Source organism: Carettochelys insculpta, chromosome 2 (genome assembly GCF_033958435.1).
Source record: "Carettochelys insculpta isolate YL-2023 chromosome 2, ASM3395843v1, whole genome shotgun sequence".
Classification (NCBI taxonomy): domain Eukaryota; kingdom Metazoa; phylum Chordata; order Testudines; family Carettochelyidae; genus Carettochelys; species Carettochelys insculpta.
Window position 1 is genome coordinate 275,716,370 of NC_134138.1, and position 19,579 is coordinate 275,735,948.

Here is a 19,579-nt window from a genome sequence, read left to right on the forward strand (position 1 = left end):
ATGCCCGGGGCACGTCCTTCGCACCCAATGGGAAGGCTTGGCTGCAACCAAGGAGCTTTGCAACAGAGCAGGATGAGAACCACTTGACGTTCAAACCAAGAGAAGCAAGTGGGGACGGCTAGGTCCTACTCTCCAAAAACCATCGTCCAGCAAAAAGTGACAGGTATCAGAGGGGTAGCTGAGTTAGTCTGTATCTTCAAAAGCAGTAAGTCATCCTGGGGCACCTTATAGGCTAAAATATCCATTAGCCTATAAGGTGCCCCAGGACTTCACGTTATCATCCAGCATGGTCCATCCAGCTCTCACACGGAACCCCCAAGGAAACTGCAAAAGAGGGAGACCTTAGAGAAGTTCTCCTGAGACTGAAGGGCTCAGCTAGAAGCTTTGTCCTGAGCCAGCGTGAAGTGGACGAGACTTGTGGCTGGCCCACACTCCACGCGGAGGACAAGGGTTTCAGGAAGGAAGGAATCCCACGGAATTCAAACTCAAATGCCGGCCTAACAGGGAAGAGAAGCCGTTCTCGGAGCTATTCTCCAGGAGCTTGGCACAGCGCCACTTGGGAGATGCCCCTCCTCACGTTGCGATTAAGGGCAAAATGGTCGAGGCGAGAAGGAAACAGCCCTGTGGAATTGCAGCAGCACTCACCCCGCTCCCTGCCGTTCAAATCGGCTCCGTTTCCGAGCCGACGCAGGACGTCGCACTGAATGGTGGCGGCCGAGGTTCCCTCTAAGCTTTTCCATCCCTCTGGGGATTGTTCCACCCGTGTGTGGAATAAGTGTTGCACCGAGACATGAGCACATGAGCAGCACCGGCAGAACCACAAATCCTGGCTGGGGATGCTCTGCTAATCGGCTGGGCGGCTTGTGAATCTCTCCTGAGCGGCCGCCCAGGTGCCCAACTGATCAGGAACCCTGGAGGTGGCTCAGAATTTCAAACTCCCCAAACAAAGGGCCGGGGTGGGCTCGTGACCATCACGGCTGGCTGGGACGGCATCTGCTGAGGAGCTGGCCCTTGGTTTTCACAGCTCAGTGCTCGCATTGGAACAGGCGGGACCATGGGGCCTGCACGGAAGGCTAGGGGAGAAGAAATGGCCAGCATTTGGGTTGAAGGATCGGGGGAGTATTTAGCAGATAGAAAATGGCCTGAAAAGAAATTGTGAAAATTGCCCCTGGGGTCCCTGATCTCCACACACGCACTCGTGCAAAGCATTCCTGGCCCCCACGTGCACAGGCCCTGAATGGTTCTGATGCCCATGCGCACTCACAAGCAGGTGTGCTCACTAACGTTCCCAAGCTCCAACGGCACACGCACGCTGCACGTTCCCCATCTCCATGCATGTACAGAGTCTCGCACAGTCCCCGGGAGAGCTCATCCCAAGTGGTCCCCGCCCTTCCACGCGGGTGTGAACGGCAGAGGTGGGAAGACCCTGTGTATGTAACAAAGGTCTGACTGGCAAAGGCAGGGGACCCCCAGCAAAATCGCTCCTGGGCTCGTCCCCCTGACCTGGTACCTCCTCCCCCTGCCAGGCACACGAGTTGTGACCTCTCTGGTCCCCGGCCAGCGCCGTCCATGCTCGGTGACTCGGGAAGCACCCCTCAGCCATTCACACTAAGCCTGGGACATGCCTGCTCCAGAAACAGCCCCCCTGCCCTCCTACAACATGGAACCTCTTGTCAGGCTCTTCCCGAGTAACTCCCAACCCACCCCAGTCAATCCAGCCCAACCTGTTAGCTGGGCTGTTCCGCTCACGGCCCCCCACCTCCCGGTACGGCTACGCACACCCACCCAACTGGGTGGTCCCATCCCAGAAGCCCCTGTTGCTCCTTCTCGGCCTGCCCCCGTGCTCTGCCCCAAAGGGGGGTGCGCCCCACACTTCCCAATTAACTCCCCACCAGTCCTTCCCGCCTCCCTGCCGCTGCAAGAAAGGAAAGAGGCAATGTGAGCTCCCAGGGACATTGCTTATACTCATGAGGTGTCTGCACTGTGGTGGTACTGTGCTGGTCTCCCCAGACTGGCACTGCCCTGCAATGTAGACACACCCCTGACCCAGGGAGCTACACTGACTTGATTTGCAAGTAAAACCCCCACCCAACAGCACAGAACAGCTGGGGGAGAGCAGGCCACATGTTCACAGTGGTCAGCGTTAACCCCCACTCTGCTCTCATTTTTGCTGCCTGAGCTCAGCTAGCCCTGGGTGTTGGCGTGCTCCAGGAATAATGAAGCCAGGAGGCCATCAACGCCCAGCGCATATTTCTGGTTTATTCTTAGGGCAGAGCTTAGAGATCTCGCCCCAGACTGGCGGCCCATTTGGTCTGTCCATAAGCCAGAGAGAGGGTGGAAGAGAAAGTGATTTGACCAGGGCCAAACAGCACTTCAGTGGCAAAGCCAGGCGTAGAACCCAGCTGTACAACGTCCCCATTCACTGACGATCTTGCCTAGCCCCTATTGATTCAAAAGTGTCACCAATTGTTGGACACACACACGGTTCATTCTTTAAGAAAGCTCGAGAGACCAAATATCCCAATTTAGCCACACTGACTGCCTAAAGACAAAGCCATGGCACACGAAGGGCAGACCCGCAGACCCTCCCTTCCAGGAAGCAGCTTGTACTCCAGCACAACTTTAGAAAATTTTGCCTAAATTTCCTATTTTCTGATGTGATTTTTGCGAAGTCTTGTCAATACCTGACCCGGGAGAACAGAACTGGGGGAAGGCACATAACTCATGCAGGTATCTCAGATACATAGATCAGTAACGCACGCTGTATCGGGGCCACGCATTTGATACCAATCACCGCGGTGTATCGCTATTGGCGAAAAGCCCAGACCTGCAATGGGAACCCATAGCCTGGGCCCGAACAGGCTCAAGATCAGCAGAAAGTTTCAGGACATGATTGAGGTCCAGGCTGTCCGACTTGAGCCTCTTGGCTGGTTAATAAGAGGATAACTTAGTAACAACAAGTAAAGTTCTCCCAGGCTTATTGTTTTCCCCAGACTTCCTATTGCCAATACCCCGGGTACATCTGAACTGGTGCGGGCAGCAGTGGGCAAACGGAGCCAGCAGACCTGCTGCAGACCAGGAGGATGGGACCTCTGAGATCAGTTCCTCTGTGCACTGAAGCAGCTACGGAACCAGGCGATAGCAGGGGGCTCCCAAAGTGCGGGATGGGGAGGCTGGATCACGGAAGCCAGCACTGCTGTGTGCCTTGGGCACTGGGCTAGGGTTGGGGCACCTCCGAACCACCGCTGTCATAAACCGCTCCCCACGCTGCCTGCAAACTGGCGAGCCATCTGGCGGGCCATCCTTTACCGGTAGTGTTGTCTGGTGACGCCCAGCATGCTCGCCGATACCTGCCACGACCTCACGCTGCTCAAACGCTCGGTGCCTCAGTTTCCCCATCTATGCAGAGGGAACTGCCCTGTCCTCTGGCCTCACAGATGGACTGGGGCCTGCATTCGCTCTGACAGCCTTAGGCAAAAGGGCTACGTATTAATAAGACGCTCAACTGAAGTCAGTCCAAGGCTGTTTAAAATAAGATTCAAAGTGGAGCGCGGCTCTCCTGAGTTTACAAAGCTTTTCAACTGGCCTGGGCAGCCAGCCTAGCTCACCGCCTCTCCCCCACAGCCGTTGGTCCAGACCTCCTCCTCCAGAGGTCGATGATTATATTTTGGCAGCTGTCAAGAGCCCCAGGAAGGATCAATACCCCATTGTGCTGGGGCCTATACAAACAGAAACAGAGAGCCAGCCGCTGCCCGGCCTGTAAGTGAGCACCCTGTCATTGACTGGGAGGAAGACATTCTGGCGCTCTGCAGGGAGATGAACAAAAACCAGGGCTCCTTCCCTCAGAGTACAGGGCTCCCTCAGCTAAAGGCTGCTTGTCGCACCCCAGAGGTGGCTGCATTCTGGGACCGCCGTGTGTACATTGCATGAGAAGCTCTGGATGACCATTATGCACTATCCGTACCCCGTCCGCTCTCTTTGGCTTTGTGACCTCCAAGCCAGAGAGAACAAAATGTCACACGACATCCATCCCTGTCTTCATTTCAAGGTGGGTACCAGGGGTCAAGCGCCAAGCAGCAGAGATGTCGGAGACAGAGCCGTTCTGCCAGGCAGCAGAAGTTTGTTACAGCTCCAGTCCTGACAGAACTGCCGCCTCCTTTAAAACAACCTCAGTCAATCCCACATGCATCGCTTCCCCTGGGAAGGCTTAATCACACTTCTGGGCAGAGTGTCCTGCTTAAGACTTGGCCTTAAATTCATCCAGCTGCACCGGCCTCCCAGTCACTGTCTCTTCATCTCCCTAAATAACCCTCCTGCCCATGCTGGATGTACAGCCCTGAAATGCTGTGAGTCAGTTGGCGTGTCTCCTGCTCTACAGGGCCTGGTTGGTGTTCCCTGCAAGCTGAGTGCTTGGGCGACCACCCAGGGGACATTCAGGCGCTGCCCAGCTGATTGGCAGAGTGCGCACAGCTGGCAGCCTGTGTTTCTAAAGGTGGTGCATAGGCCTTGGTGCACGTAAAATTTATTCCACCCGTGGATGGAAAAAAATTAGAGGAAATGCTGGGCCTGATCTACAGCTCTGGGAAATCAACGGAAAGGCTCCCCTGGACTTCCATAGGCCAGTCAACTTTCTACACGAGCCCAGGGCTTCCTGATCTCTGAGCTCCTTCCAGCATGATTCCTCCTGCTTTGGAGCTGTAGTGATCAGAGATCAGGAGAAGACCTCATTTGCTGCTGTGGGGTTCTTACACCTTCCTCCAAAGGTGTGGAGACATGAGCAGAGACATGATCCTGGGCTGTGGGTCTGATCCAGTCTGCTGCCGTCTACGTTCCTGCTTTGGTTCTATTTTAGGCTGTAGGCAGGGCCTTGCTTCCAGAGGGGCCTACAGTCTACAGCTTCTGTGCCCGGGCAGGGCTCTGTGTTTGCACGTGCGTGTGCGTGCGAGTGAGTGTGCGTGTGCACACGCACGCACGCCCGCTCGCAGACCACCGCGTTCTGCCGTAGGAAATCTGCGCAGACTCTGCCACAAATTACAGGCTCCTGCGAGGACTGAGTTTCATTTACCCCCGAAGCAAACACGGGCCAAAGAGGAGGAAAATATGCCCTGTCTGTGTGGCGGCGAAGCTTTTACCGGGGGTGGGGCAGCGGGCTCAGGCTGTGGTCTGTGGCAGGAAATCATCACCTGCCCTCAAAAGGAGAGGTTTCCCTGGGAGCCGTGTTTCTTTGCACAGAGCTTTGTGTGTGTGTGTGTGTGTGCGCATGAGCGCGCACGCGCATAGGCCATCTGGCCAGATCTGTTGAGCTGCACACTGCTGATCTGCACCTTCCGTGCTCCTGGCCCACTATCCCCCTTCCTCGCACGGGCGTGTTTGTGTCGCTCGGTTGTGTTTGTCCAGCTGCGGTGGGGGTGTCATGCAGGCTGCGTGGGCGTGTGTTGGTGTGCATATCCAGCCTCTGAGGACTTAGCAGCAATGTTAAGGCTTCTGTTTTAGTAGCTGCTGCACACTCAGCGCTCCAGGCCAGGTTTTCTAACCCTCTGCCTGCTTCCAAAGTGCCCTGAGTCCAGCTACCACACTGACCCCTGCTGGCTGGGGTCTGTGTTCCTCCTGACCCTGCAGCAAGCTGGGTTACACAAGCCTGTGACATATGAGACCTGTCACTCATTCTGCACGTACAGCACCTAGCACAATGGTGCTCGACTCTCCACTGGGCCTGTGGGAGGATGCAGGGGGCTGGTATGGGGGAACCTGGTGTGGGAGGAGAAGGGAGGGTGACACACATGGGGGGTTGGGAGGCAGGGAAGAAGCCCAGGTTGTGCGTACTAGACCTATAGAAGCAATAAAACGTATAACCCTCTGGTGATAATGAGAATGAGAGAGTGGGTGAGTGTGAGACAGGCCCACTGCACCAGCCTGCTGCCAGCTGTTTCCAGTGGTGGGATACTGGCTCTGCTGCCCTATGGCCAGACGGCCCTGGCTATAAGCAATGCAAGGATGGCCAGTTACGTCGTTTCAACAGGGGCTTTGCAGAGGGGGTCTTATAAAGTCCCTCCTCCGTTTGCTGCTTTTTCAAAGGCTCTGTCCACACTTGCCTCCGTCTTCGAAGGGGGCATGGTAATCAGGGCAATGGGAGATTACTAATCAAGTACTGTGATGCATACACAGCACTTCATTAGTATTCTCCCATCACCCTGATTACCGTGGTCCCGTCAAAGAAGGGGGCAAGTATAGACATAGCCCAAGAGTCCTGGTGAGTCCCAGCCTCACCCTCACCCACAAACCCAGCTCATGCATTTTCTGGCTGCACTGCGAGTCCCAGAGACCTTGCAAAGACAGGCTATAAAAAGAACCCTTTGGTGCACTGCCGGCCAGGATCCTAGAGTGGTTATGAGCTGAAACTTGGAGCTCACCCCATGGGGCTTGAGGTTTTCCTGTGTGGCTCAAACTGGGTTCATTGGAGGCCAGCAACAAGCCCAAAATGCCAGCACCACGCGCCTGAAAGGAGAGCTGAGTGGCAGCCAAGCCAGCAGTCGCTCAGCTGAGACCAATGGAGCGAGAGCGCTCAGCTCCTAGGAGGCCAGGACTGTAAATTGTAAGACTCTCAGGACATACTCCATGTCTGTCTGCAGGACCCTACCAAAATTCCTGGCCATGAAAAAAAGCCACCTGTGAAATCTGTGTAATAAAAGCACAGAGAGGATGAGATTTCACAGGGGAGACCAGCGTTTCTCAGATGAGGCGGCCCTGATCCCAAAGCAATCTTGCGAGGGAGGTGTCACAAGGTAATTGGGGGAAATCACAGAAAGTGTCACCCTTACTTCTGTGCTGAGCTGGGTGCTCAAGAGAGCAGCAGCTGCTGGCTGGGAGCCCAGCCCTGAAGGCAGAGCCCCACCAGCAGCAGTGCAGAAGTCAGGGGGCAACATCCTATCACGTCACTCTTCTGTGCTGCTGCCTGCAGAGCCAGGCAGCCAGAAGAAGGTTGTTGAGTGAGGGCCCAGCTCTGCGGGCCGCCGCCGAGAGGAAGGGTAGCAATCCCAGCCCATCCCTACTTCTGTGCTGCAGCGGCGCTCCTGCTCTCCAGCTGCCCAGCTTAGAAGGCAGCGATGCTGCTCAGAAGTACCGCAACCCTCCATAACTTTGCAACCCCTCCCACTTCTTTATGGGTTGGGGCCCCCACCCCCACTACAACGCCACAAAACGTCTGCCTCGAACAGCCAAAATAATGACACTTATAGGCCGTGTCTACACTAGCCCAAATCTTCAAAATGGCCATTTCGAAAATTTGGGCTACTGTTGACGTAGCCAATATTTTTAAAATCACGACTGTGAAATTGACCAAAATGGGCCGTGAATTTGGTAGGGCCCTTCTCATGGGTGTGCACAGCTCCGATGGTGCTTGGAGGGGCCTGAGCCAAAATTCCCATTCAAGTCTTCAGGAGGGAGTGTCTTTCCATTGCCTCGAACGGGAGTTTGAGCCCCGGACAAACCGCCAACAAGGGCGCAGGAACGTTCATACCACGCGAGAATTTGGCCCATAGGTTTTAAAGGACAAAAAGAATGACTGTGATCATCTGGTCTGTGCCCTCGGCATGGCGCAGGTCAAACAGTTTTGAAGAAGCAAAGAAAGATGTGAGTGGGGATAGACAGAGGAGGTGTGTGGGGAGGGACAGATAGATAGACATAGACAGATGGCAGAGGTGTATGGAGATAGATCAATAGATAGATATGGTGTATGGAGATAGACAGACAGCGGAAGTGTATGGAGATAGACAAGGTGCGTGCAGATGGACGGCTGAATGGATGTTTGTGAGGACAGAGAGATGGAGGGTGTGTGTGGGGATAGACAGATACAGGAAGTGTGCAGACAAACAGAGACAGATAGATAGAGGAGGTGCGCATGGGTAGATAGAGCCTTCTACATTTAGTGAAAAGCCTGGTGGTGGAAATTCATCCCTTGTGTATCAGAGGGAGGGGTAGCCTTGTTAGTCTGCGTCCCCAAAACCAGCGAGAACTCCTCTGGCATCTTACAGACAAAGAGATTTATTGGAGCATATGCTTTCATGGGCAAAGACCCGCTTCGGCACACGCATCTTTTCCCACGAAAGCTTACGCTCGAATAAATCGGTTAGCCCGTAAAGTGCCACAGGACACCCTCCGTTATCCCCAGTGTAAGTTCACTGATGAAGCTGGCCCAGCCTTTACATCATTGGCAAACTGAGCAATGCCCCAGCTGGCACGTCCTGCTCCCCAGATCTCACGCCCCAGCCCAAACAGCAGGACCGAGACGGATTCTGCAGCATTCCCAAGCAGCGTGAGCATCGGGCTGAAAACAAAACCAAGCCGGCCACGTTCCCCACCCGCTTCTTCAAAGCGGAGTCTGAACAAACCTGAGCCCTCTTCACCGTCCTTTCCCCAGGATGTAATCCCCCCAGCGTTTGTTATAACTGCATCCATTATTTTATTTATGCGATGCAGCCACCCCAGTAACCCTCCCCAATTAACTGAGAAGTCTCCCCGACTCACAACTAATAAGAACAGAAAACAGAGGCCCTGCCATGTTAATTGCCTCCTCGGGATATTGGGGCATAAATGCAGCTTTTATACAGGCTGACCGCATAATTACAGAGACCGGCTGCACAAAAATGTCAATGCCTGCACAGGAAAATGTGTTCCGCATTAATCCGGCCCTGAAACGGACTGGGAAGGAGGAACGAAGCGCATGTTGCTATTCGGGCATTCACACGCAGGGGACTGAATTCGGTTCCCACTCCCAATGGGCCAGAGGCGAAGCAGCTGTGAAGGGAACCGCCTGGGGGAGAGAGAGTCGGGCCCAGGCCGAGATCTGTCCCCTAGGAAGAGGAGAGGGAGAAGCTGGGCCCAACACGGCAGACAAGGGGGTGGGTCTGGTTCTGCCAGGCGTGTGAGATCGGCTGCCGGACTTTGTTGGCATTGGGAGAAACGGCTCTTGGGCAGGAAAGCTCCGGAGCTCATGCAGTTGTCAGGCTCTGAGGTGCTCGGCGCTGCCTGTTGCTTGTGCAGCTCCAGCCGAACAGGCTGCCCCGCCCCTCCGAGGCCCCGGCCACTGACCTAGGCAGGGGAGTGACGACTCTCGAGCCCAGACCCAACCCCCCCCTTCCCCCCGAGCAGGGGCTGCAGGGCCACCCCCCCAGCTCCTTCCCCAAAATGCGGGGACCCCCCCCCCGCGGCGCTGCGACGTCCGGGCTCACCCCGCGCCCACCGACAGCCCCCCAGAGGGAGAAGTTCCCTTCCGAGGCCCGGGGTCCCCCGCCCCCCTTAAACGGCCACGTGGGTTACTCACCGGCCCCGGCCCGACTTAGACCCTTTGCAGCGGAGGTGGGGTGGGCTGGGGGGAGCTAAGCTCACGGACCAGCTGCCGCAGGGAAGGCAGCGCCAGCCCCGCCCGCCCTTGCACGAGGGGCGAGTGTGCAAGCGTGCACAGGGGCGTGCAAGCAGCCCGGGGCTTGCACGGGCCGCCCGATTCCCACGGGCCCGGCCCGCCGCGGGGGCTCTCACCTGGCCCGGCACGAGCTGGCTCAGCAGCAGCAAACAGAGAGGCGCCCCGGGCAGAGGCATCTCGGCTTTTGCCTCCCGCCCGGCCCGGCCCGGCCCCCGGCTCTGGGCAGCGGCTCAGGCGGCGCAGGGCTCGTCCGCGGAGGGGGCGCCCTGGGATCCAGCCGGTCCGTCGCTTGCGGGGTGCAGGCTTAGGCGGAGCCCCGCATCTAGCAGTCCGGGGGGGCGTCTAGCAACACCCCCGTTGCACGGGGCACCCAGCTCCCGCACAAAGCGGCGGCGGCGGCGGGAGCTGCGCTGGCTGCACCGGCTCCCCCCGGAGGGAGACCGATCCTGAGGCTCGGGCCCGCCGGGCAGGAGCGAGCCCAGCCCCGCCCCGGGGCGAGCCCCGCGAGTTCTCCGGCCGGCGGGCAGAGCGCGCTGCGCGGGCAGCCGGGAAATGCCGCTGCGCCCTCCCCTGCCCGGCTCCGGGGCCGCCGCAGCTGCTGCTGCTGCTGCTGCTGCTGCTGCAGCCGCCGCCGCCGCCTCCTCCTCCTCCCGCGCCGCGCCGCTCCGCTCCCCAGGGCTGGGCCAGGGGCGGGGTGGGGGGTAGCGAGCAGCGAGGCTACATTTTAAAAGTTCCAGGGGGCGGGGGCGGGTTCCTGCCCCGTGATTGGCTGCCGAGCCGGGGAGGGGGGCAGGGTTCTGCTGGGGGTCAGGCCCAGAGAGAGAAGGGGTGGGAGAGCGGGGGGGGGGCAGACCCGAGCGCTGCCCCCAGGTCTGCCCCGCCGAACCCGCACCCCCCCACACCCCTTGGCTGGGTGCTGACCCCCTGGGCTGCCCTCCCCCCCAGCCAGATCTCCCTAGATGTGTGTGTGTGTCACACACACCCGCCCCAGAGACACACATCACACCAGAAACAAGAAGCGCTGTGGCCCCTCATAGACTAACAGAAGTAAGCGCCAAAATATGTTAGTCTGTAAGGTGCCACAGGACTGCTTGTTGGTTTTGAAGATACAGACTAACTCAGTTAGCTCTGTGATACAACACACCAGCTCTCCCTTCCTCTCTCTCACACACACACAACCCCCCTATGGTTTTCAGTTCTCCACTCGTGCCCGTTGCTTACTAAAAACCAAGAAGTCCTGGGGTACTCGGGAGACCAGCGCGTCCCAAAGTGTGGTCCGCAGGCTAAGTACCAGTCTTTGGAAAAAAAAATACCGGTCCTTAGAAAATACACAAATTATCATGCATGATGCTGTTAATTTGGTACATTTCATATTTTCCTGCATAGTTAAGGTAACAACAGTAAGCTAGGCACTAAAGTATTTTATGTCAAGATTTATACTGTCACTATTGTGAATAAATAATAAACTGAAAATGTAGTCATTTTTCATTCATTGCTTTTTTATAGGCATTTATATTTTTGGGCCGCAAAAAAAGAGTATTTAAAAAAAACCAGGTCCCAACTACATAAAATTTGCGCATCAGAGGGGCAGCGGTGTTAGTCTGAATCTGCAAAAACAGAAGTCCTGCGACACCTGACAGACAAACAGATTTTTTGGAGCATAAGCTTTTGTGGGCAAAGACCCAAGAAAGCTTATGCTCCAAAAAGTCTGTTTGTCTGTCAGGTGTCACAGGACTTCTGTTTTTGCAGATACAGACTAACACCGCTGCCCCTCTGATGCGCATTGGTTACTAAGTCTGGGGACATCCTGAATTAAACCACTCCAACCTTGCGATGCTCTTGAAAGCTGTATTGCTGGAGGATGGGTCGGTGGACTGGGTTCCCTGTAAGCTGAGTGCTCGGGTGACTGCCCAAGAAAGATTCAAGTGCTGCTCAGCTGACTGGCAAGGGGCCACAGCCAGCAGCTGGTGCTTCTGCTGGTGGTACACATCCTCAAATAACACAATTCATGTTACACAGGGATGGATACAATTAGAGAGAACATTGTCTGTGGACCATGGCTTACTACTGCTATTTAACCCTTGTCCTCCATGTGGAGCATAGGTCATCTACAAGTCTCCTCCACTTCACTTTGTCTTGGGACAAAACTTCTAGCTGGCTCCAGGAGTACCCCCCTCGTTATCCTTCAGTCTCAGTAGATCTTCTCCACGCTGTCTGAGATCTTCCTCTTTTGTGTTTTCCTTGCGGGTTCCACGTGAGAGCTTGATGGGCTCTGCTGGACAATGGCTTTCTGAGAGCGTGACCTCGCCGTCCCCACCTTCTTCTCTTCGTTTGAACGTCAAGCGGTTCTCGTCCTGCCCTGTTCATAAGCTACCCATTTGTGACAAAGTCTTAACATTGCATGTGAAGGCTGTACCTCAGGCATGTGTTTATGAATGTCCGTAGCTTGTGACTGGAAGATTTTTCAGTGCGCCAGGTCTCGCACCCACACAACAGAGCACTGTTCACATTTCTGTTGAAGATCTGCAGTTTTGTCTTTGCAGATATTATTTGTGAATGCCATAGAGGATGGAGAGTCTTGAATGTAGCTGTTGCTCTCCCTATTCCAGCATCAATATCCTGATCTGTTCCTCCGTCTCTGCCCATAATACTTCCCAAGTAGGTGAATTGCTCCACCTCTTCTAGTTCATCCCCTCCCAGTGTGATGGTGGTGTTGTTGGACTGGTTGATCCTCATTGTCTTGGTCTTTCCCTTGTTAATACTCTCTCCAGTCACTGAGGCAGTTCTGTCTAGTGTTGTGACCTTTTCTTCCAAGCTTTCATTTCTGTGTGAAAGGAGAGTGACATCATCAGCATAATCAATGTCCTCAAGCTGTTTGAAGAGTATCCACTCAATGTCTTGTTGACGGCCATCTGTTGTGCTGGGACCATTGCTTGCCCCTGAGCTACACCCAACACACCATGGGAAGGCAGCCAGCCCGGGGCAGTATCAAAATGCCTGCTCTGTACCTGTACGTACAACCTTAGCACCAGGAGCTTTGCAAAGGTGGCCCAAGCATGACAAATAGCCAACCTGCAGGACAAAGAGAGCCCAGGCACCGCACGATATAGCAACCAGCACCCGGGCTGGGCCGACACAGACTGCAGTGTGCTGACTGACCAGGGCTCCCTCTCGCTAAAGGAACGTGGCTCAGCTCACAGCTCACGGGAGTGTCCTGACCAAGTCCTGTCTATCTGGGCACAAGTACATTCCCCACCAAGCAAGAGTGATTGGGTTGACCTCCATTTTCCAGATGGGAGGGCTGGTCCACAGCCTCACAGGTCCTGAGGCGTCTCTCTCCCATTGTAATCCAGGAGCCTCCTCCCCTTTGCTTTCCTTGCCTGGCTTCAGACTCCCTGGGTTCTGTTCCCACTGACTCGCTCTGTGTGGGACATTGAGAAGCGGGTTTTCCTGCAGCATGCCTCAGTTTCCCTTAGGCAGCTTCCTAGTGGCCATGGACATTGCTACCTGATTGCTAAGTATTAGGGTTCTAAATCAGCACACGCAGCATTTGGCCAAGTTGGACAAGTGGATGTGACCTTCAGGGGTTCACCGGGAGGCCCCAGCCACAAGCAGGGTCCCCGCGTGCCAGGTGCCATATATATAGGTCCCATGCCTCAATTTCCTTCTTGCAGGTCAAAGTGGGGGTGAGTGCAAGCAAGCCTGGGGCTGGACCACATGGCCGACTGAGGGCGGGCAGCATCCCAAGAGCTGCCAACCTGGCAGGGAGGCAGAGGAAGCTGCACTCACCCCTGTGGACCCAGAGGGACAGCTGCAACGTTCCCCCTTCTGCAAGCCCAGTGTCCAGTGTGTTTGTGTGTGTGTGTGTGTGTGTGGTGGGGGGGGGTTTGCTGGGACAGCTCATTGGCTCAGAATCCCTCCCTCCACAGCCCATCCTGCAGGCCATGGGGTGCAGAACCCCTCCCTCCACAGCCCATCCTGCAGGCCATGGGGTGCAGAACCCCTCCCTCCACAGCCCATCCTGCAGGCCATGGGGTGCAGAACCCCCTCCCTCCGCAGCCCGTCCTGCAGGCCATGGGGCTCAGAACCCCTCCCTCTGCAGCCTGTCCTGGAGGCCATGGGGTGCAGAACCCCCTCCCTTCCCACCCTCTCCTGCAGGCCATATGGGAGGGGTGCTGGAGTTAGGTCAGCAGAAGCCGGCAATGTAGACGCAGCCTGCACTATGGGAAGGGGACTCTCGGAACTCCTCCGAGTCGGTGGCAGCGGTCTCCTGTAGGCTGGCCTGTGTCTGCTCAGTGGTGGGAGGGGGAGGGGGTCTGGGCGGTACAGCTGTGTCACTCAGGAAGGGAGATTTTCACACCCTCAGCCCCCAGCTAGGAAGAGCAGCCCCCCCTCCCTCCCCAAGCCCCGGCTGAACAGGCACCTTATGGAGGGAATTAGTGCAATAGCCTTGCAGGGGAATCTGCTTCCTGCTCTTTCAACCCCAGCGGGCCCCGAGGGTGATCAAAGGCTGCTGCTACTGTCCGTCTGGCAGGATTAACATCCACGGGGCCAGGGACGTCTCCCTTGGCGTGTGGGGAAGCCGCACGGGAGGGGCAGGCCTAAGGAAAGGCAGGTGCTCCTCTATCTCCCTCTGCCCCCGGCCCAGCACCTGGCACATGGGCAGCTCCCACAGCCCATCTGCCAGTGCCCATCCGGGGCAGAGGAGCTGCAGCTGTAGTGAGGTGGGAAAGTTTGCGGACGATACTAAACGGTCCCGACGAGAGCAGACTGTGAGGAACTGCAAAAAGATCTCGCCAAACTGAGGGACTGGGCACCAAAATGGCAAACGAAATTTAGTGTGGAGAAGTGTAGAGGAATATACATTGGAAACAACAACTCCAAGTACACATTCAACATGATGGGGGCTAATTTAGCTACAACTAATCAGGAAAGAGATCTTGGGGTTATCGTGGCTAGTTCTCTGCAAACATCCACGCAGTGTGCAGGGGCAGTCAGAAAAGCAAATAGGATAGAAAATAGGACAAAGAATATTTCACTGCCCCTTTATAAAACTATGGGATGCCCACATCTTGGATACGGCGTACACATGTGGTCTCCTGACCTCAGAAAAGATATTTTGGCATTAGAAAAGGTTCAGAAAAGGGCAACTAAAATGACTGGGGGTTTGGAACGGGTCCTGTATGAAGAGAGATTAAAGAGACTAAGACTTTTCAGTTTAGGAAAGAGAGACAGAGAGGGAGATACAATAGAGGTCTATAAAATCGTGAGTGATGTGGAGAGGGTGAATAAAGAAAAGTTATTTGCTTGTTCCCATAATATTAGACCTAGAGGACACCAAATGAAGTTAATGGGTAGCAGGTTTAAAATGAATAAACGAAAGTTCTCCTTCACTGAGCGCATAGTTAATCTGTGGAACTCCTTGCCAGAGGAGGCTGTGAAGTCTGGGACTGTAAGAGAGTTCAAAGAAGAGCTGGATAAATTCACAGCGGTTAGGTCCATAAAAGGCTATTAGCTGGGGGCGGGGGTATAGGAATGGTGTCCTTGGCCTCTGTTTGGCAGAGGCTGGAGGTGGTTGGCAGGAAAGAAGTTGCTTGATCATTGTCTTCTGTCCCCCCCTCTGGGGCACCTGGCACTAGCCACTGTCGGCAGACGGGATGCTGGGCTGGATGGACCTTTGGTCTGCCCCATTAATGGCCATTATGTTCTGATCGCACAGGTTTGGCCCTGCTTGCAGCGGTGCTGTAGCCAGGCCTGGTCTGGACGCTGTGGTGGGAGGGAGTGCTGCGTCTGCTCACACCGGTGGCATGGCCGTGGCCAGTGGTGGTGGCAGGCAAGTGCTGAGGATGGTGTGCTCAGGGGTGGGGAGGCAGAGATGGTATCCTGAGACACTGCGAGCCAGTGTTGCAACGTGGGCGCTGGGGCTGTTGTCCTGGACAGTGTCTGTGTGCTAGGACCTCGTTCTGTTGAAGGCACTCTGGGGAAACTGGGCAGAGGGGAAGGACAGCCTCCCATAACCAGGGGCAGCCAAGTCATGCTCCAGCAGCCCTGTGGCACCCCCACCAGTAACACCCCAGAACTGTTGTCCTGTCCTGGGGCTCTCCCTGAGGACTCCCCTCCTCTGACGTCCCCTCCAGAGCCAGCTGAGGTCTCCGCGGAGCCGATCAGACCACATCATTCCAGCCCCAGCCCATGATGGCCAGATCCTTGTCTCTGGCAGGGGCTCCAGACACCCGCTCCTCGGCTCGAGGGCCACCCATCCAGCAGCCTTAGCACCTGCTCCTGAGACTCATGCTACATGGAAGCACCCCGAGCAGGCCTTGAAACCCTTGGGGGGCAGGAGGAGGGGGTGGAGCAGGGCCAGGGAGTGGGCGGGGCATGAGACAGGAAGTGGGTGGGGCATGGGTGGGCGGGGCAGTGGCAGGTGGCCAATGTCCTCAGCATCGGTCACCGCAAGTTCTTAAACTCCACCGCCTCATCATCTCTGCCTCTGTTCCTGATCTCAGATGGGGTCTCCTTCAGGCGTTCTCTCTCCCAATAATCCCAGCCTCACCCCCTCTGCCCCTGCCCTCTGCTCCGTGGCGCAGCGCTAGGAGCTGCGTGGAGAAAGGCGTTCTGCAGGGCATGGCAACTTCAGAGCCGTGCCATGTGGCCAAGCAAGGCACATGTGCTCTTTCCAGCCAGCCAGTGGCGCGCTGTATACCCGCTGTCTTCCCAGGTGTCTGTCGAGCGGTACGTGCTCCTGCAGAGAAGCGTCAGCCCCTGCGCCTCGCAGAGAGAGAGCTTTGTGTTAGAGCTGGGGGGGAACCTTTTGAACTACGATCGTGAACACAGGGGAATAGGGAGATGGCAACTCTCCAGGAGGGAAGGTTTCCTGGAACAGGTTAGGTGAATACCTGTGAGGGACGGGCGAGGTATGTATTTGCCTCTGGACTAGATCTAAATCTCTCAAGGTCCCTTCAAGCCCTAAATTTCTAGTCCAAGCCCACATCTGCGCCCTGATTGAAGCAGAGACTCAGAAGACAAATCTCCTTCCCACAAGCCTATGGGGAAAGAAACATTATTTTCTATTCAGCAAATGGGGAAACTGAGGCAAGTGGATTAACGGATTCACCCATGTCCTAGATCAGGGTGGGGATTAGAACCCAGACATCCCTGACTCCAAGCACTAGCAATACACCTTAGGAAGCTATTTTGCTGAGCTCAGCCCTGGGGCTTTAAGCATGTTACAGGCAGCCCATTCCTCTGCTGGGGCCCATCTCACAGACTATTCCATCTTCGGGGAAAGCAGGGCTGGATCCTGGCTTCTCTGGCCACTGTGCCACTGATTTGACCTGCAAAGCAATAGTGACAGGGCCTCTCTGTCTGAGCAGCTGAGGTGAGCCTCAGGAACATTTAAACCAGCTGCTCACCTGTGTGTGAGCCTGCATGTCCCACCCGGTCAGTTACACCTCCATGCCCAGGAGGGTGGGGGCGTCAATCAAACCCCATGACCTTCCTGCACTATCCAGCAGGGGCGGGTCACTGGAGTGCTGTCTCCCAGTTGCAGGCTACTGGTGAAAGCACTCCCTATCTACCAGGCGTGAGAGGGTGGGAGACAAGCAGGATGAGATCCCATTGTCTCGCAGGGGCTGAGTCACTGAGTCACAGGGGCATGACCACCAAAAGCCCCAGTCTCATGTTATTTCCTGCCAAACGTCTGCTCAGCCCTTCCGCTGCCGCCGGAGAGACACCAGCCACCCCTGTGGGGCACACACACATTATTGTTTGTGCTTCTGCAGTGTTTACAGGACCCAGCTGAGATCAGAGCCCTGGGGAGCTGGGCGTTGGATGGACACCTAGTGAGAGGTGGCGTGGTCCCAGAGAGCTTGGCGTCTAAACAGACGAATGGTGGTGTGGGGGGAACGAGGAACAAGAAGGGCCCCAACAGCCGACATCAACAAGCAACCCCAGGTTTCCAAAGCCCCAAGCGAGTGTGATACCTACTCGCCCCTACTGCCTTGGCTAGGCCTACCCACATTTTTAGGCATGTGCACACTGACTCCAAGGGCAGCTGTACCTGCTGACAAGCCAGCTGGGTTGGGGGTTGCGCCTGGACAGGTTTGTCAGTGGGACGGGCCAGATTCAGTCATACCCTGCAGAGTGCACCAGAGACAGTCTGCCCGGGAGGAGGGAGGGATAGCTCAGTGGTTTGAGCATTAGCCTGCTAAACCCAGGGCTGTGAGCACTATCTGTGAAGGGCCCATTTAGAGGTGGGGGGAACTGACAGGGATGGTGCCTGATCCTGCTGGGAGGGCAGGGGACAGAACATAATGACCTCCCAAGGTCCCTTCCAGCTCTGTGAGATGTGTATATTCATATATAACATGTGGCTGAGGGTGGGGCCCTTTGGCAGTACCAGCTATCTTCCCCCTTCCCCCCTCCTCAGGCTGCCCTAGTATAAATATGAGCCCTCTTCAACCCTGATTCTACACTCTATGTTCCCAGCCTGCATAGAGAGTTAGAAACAAAACTTGAACACTCCTGCTGGAAGGCAGCCACATATTGTAGACTCTGGCTTCCAACACACAACCATCAAATACAGAAACAGACAAAACAGTCTGCTCCCATGAATCACTCCACTTTACACTAGGCTGGCTCCTTGCAGAATAATAGGCCAAGCTTGTATTTGCATGCTTCTCTCTTTACACAGGCATCCTAGCCGGCAAAACAGACCATGACACCCTAGGGACTTCAAAGTGATAGCCCATTTAACTCAATTTGCAATACATCTGCAATACAATCAGCTGGGGAGGGTTTTTTGCAGGGAAGTGCAGGAAGGCACAGGTCATTGTGAAGTCCCTATGCAAGACACTAATGTTAGAGCTGTTTACACTGACGAGCAGGTAGAGAAACAGAGTCAATATTTTCACCGACATTTTATTCCTTTTTTGGGTTGAACTTCCACATTTCCATGGAAAACAGCATGCAAGTATCCTGCCAAAACTTCTCCCCTGCTCACCTTGTCCTGCAGGCACCTGCCAGCCCTTTCACACCCACACAGGCCTGCCACCCCAGCCCCCCAGCATGCAGAGGAACATGGTGAGGACAGTGACTGCTGATGGGCAGGCAAAGACAAGCATGCAGGTAGCTGGAGCCACCTTTTCACAGGCTTAGCAGCTTGGAAAGGAAGAACCAGCCCCACTGAGCAGCGGGCTTTTCTCACATCACCAGCCAGTGCTCTGTGGCCCATCAGCCCAGAGCAGAGGGACACGAGATTGGAGAAGACGCACTGGATGTGCTTTACCTGTGGAGCTAACCAGACTCAGACCCAGCTGTCTCCTGTCCCAGAGGAAATGTCCCACCCCAGTTGTTTACAAATTACAGGTGCTTTCAACCCGTGCTCACTAGCCTGGCTGGGGGTGAGTTAGAATCCAGGGACGGTGCTGGCTGGCTGCTGATGCTCCTGCTTTGCAGTGAGGGCAGAGGATTAACCCCAGGAGTGCTCGGCTGGGCAGCCGTGTTAATCTGTAACATCAAAAACTACCTGCAGTCTTGTCACCTTAGGGACTAACCCGGTTATCAGGTCATGAGCCTCTGTGGGGGTAAAAAAACAATTTCCTCAGCACAATCTCTAAGCTGAGTGCTCGGGCGGCCGCCCAGGAGACAGTCAGGTGCCGCCCAGCCGGCCGTGTGTCTTTCTATGGGTGGTGCACATCTGCACAGGTCTGGGTGCACAGAACAAAATTTATTCTGCCCAGGGATGGGAAGAAAACTTTGCGGGAACGCTGTTCCTCAGATGAGGTCTCCACCACCTTCCCACAATTCCCTCCTTTGCCCCGTGTTCCACTGACAGATGAGTTCTCCCATGAGGCACCGCGAAAGAGACAGAGAGTGGCTCAGCTTAGTGCAGCATAAAGGGACGTGGGACATGGTCTCCCCCACACCCCCAGTCCTAACGCTCCCATGTGGACCCAGTAACTCAGGCAGGGCTTTGCAGTGGAGCTGCTCAGAGCTGGGCCAGGCTAACCAGGGGGGCCCAGCTTCTTGGGTCACTCTAGTGTGGACACAGCTCTGAAGCACCCCATGCCAGGAATGAGTCTGCCCCCATGAGCAACGGACTGCTGGTCTCCGAGGAGCCCTCTCGGCACAGGCTGCCACGAGCCCTCCCTTTGCTCCTCC

At 55.7% G+C, this 19,579-nt stretch overlaps 1 protein-coding gene across 1 annotated transcript in view; it reads right to left on the reverse strand.

Moving 5' to 3' along the window:
• LOC142008183 (tumor necrosis factor receptor superfamily member 16-like) overlaps window positions 1–10,041 on the reverse strand; it is a 42,343-nt gene extending 32,302 nt beyond the window's left edge. The window contains exon 1 of the mRNA XM_074985255.1: window positions 9,535–10,041. Coding sequence (XP_074841356.1) covers window positions 9,535–9,594 — 60 coding nt within the window. The 5' untranslated portion in view covers window positions 9,595–10,041. The remainder of the gene's footprint in view (window positions 1–9,534) is intronic.
• Window positions 10,042–19,579: the final 9,538 nt, after the last annotated feature.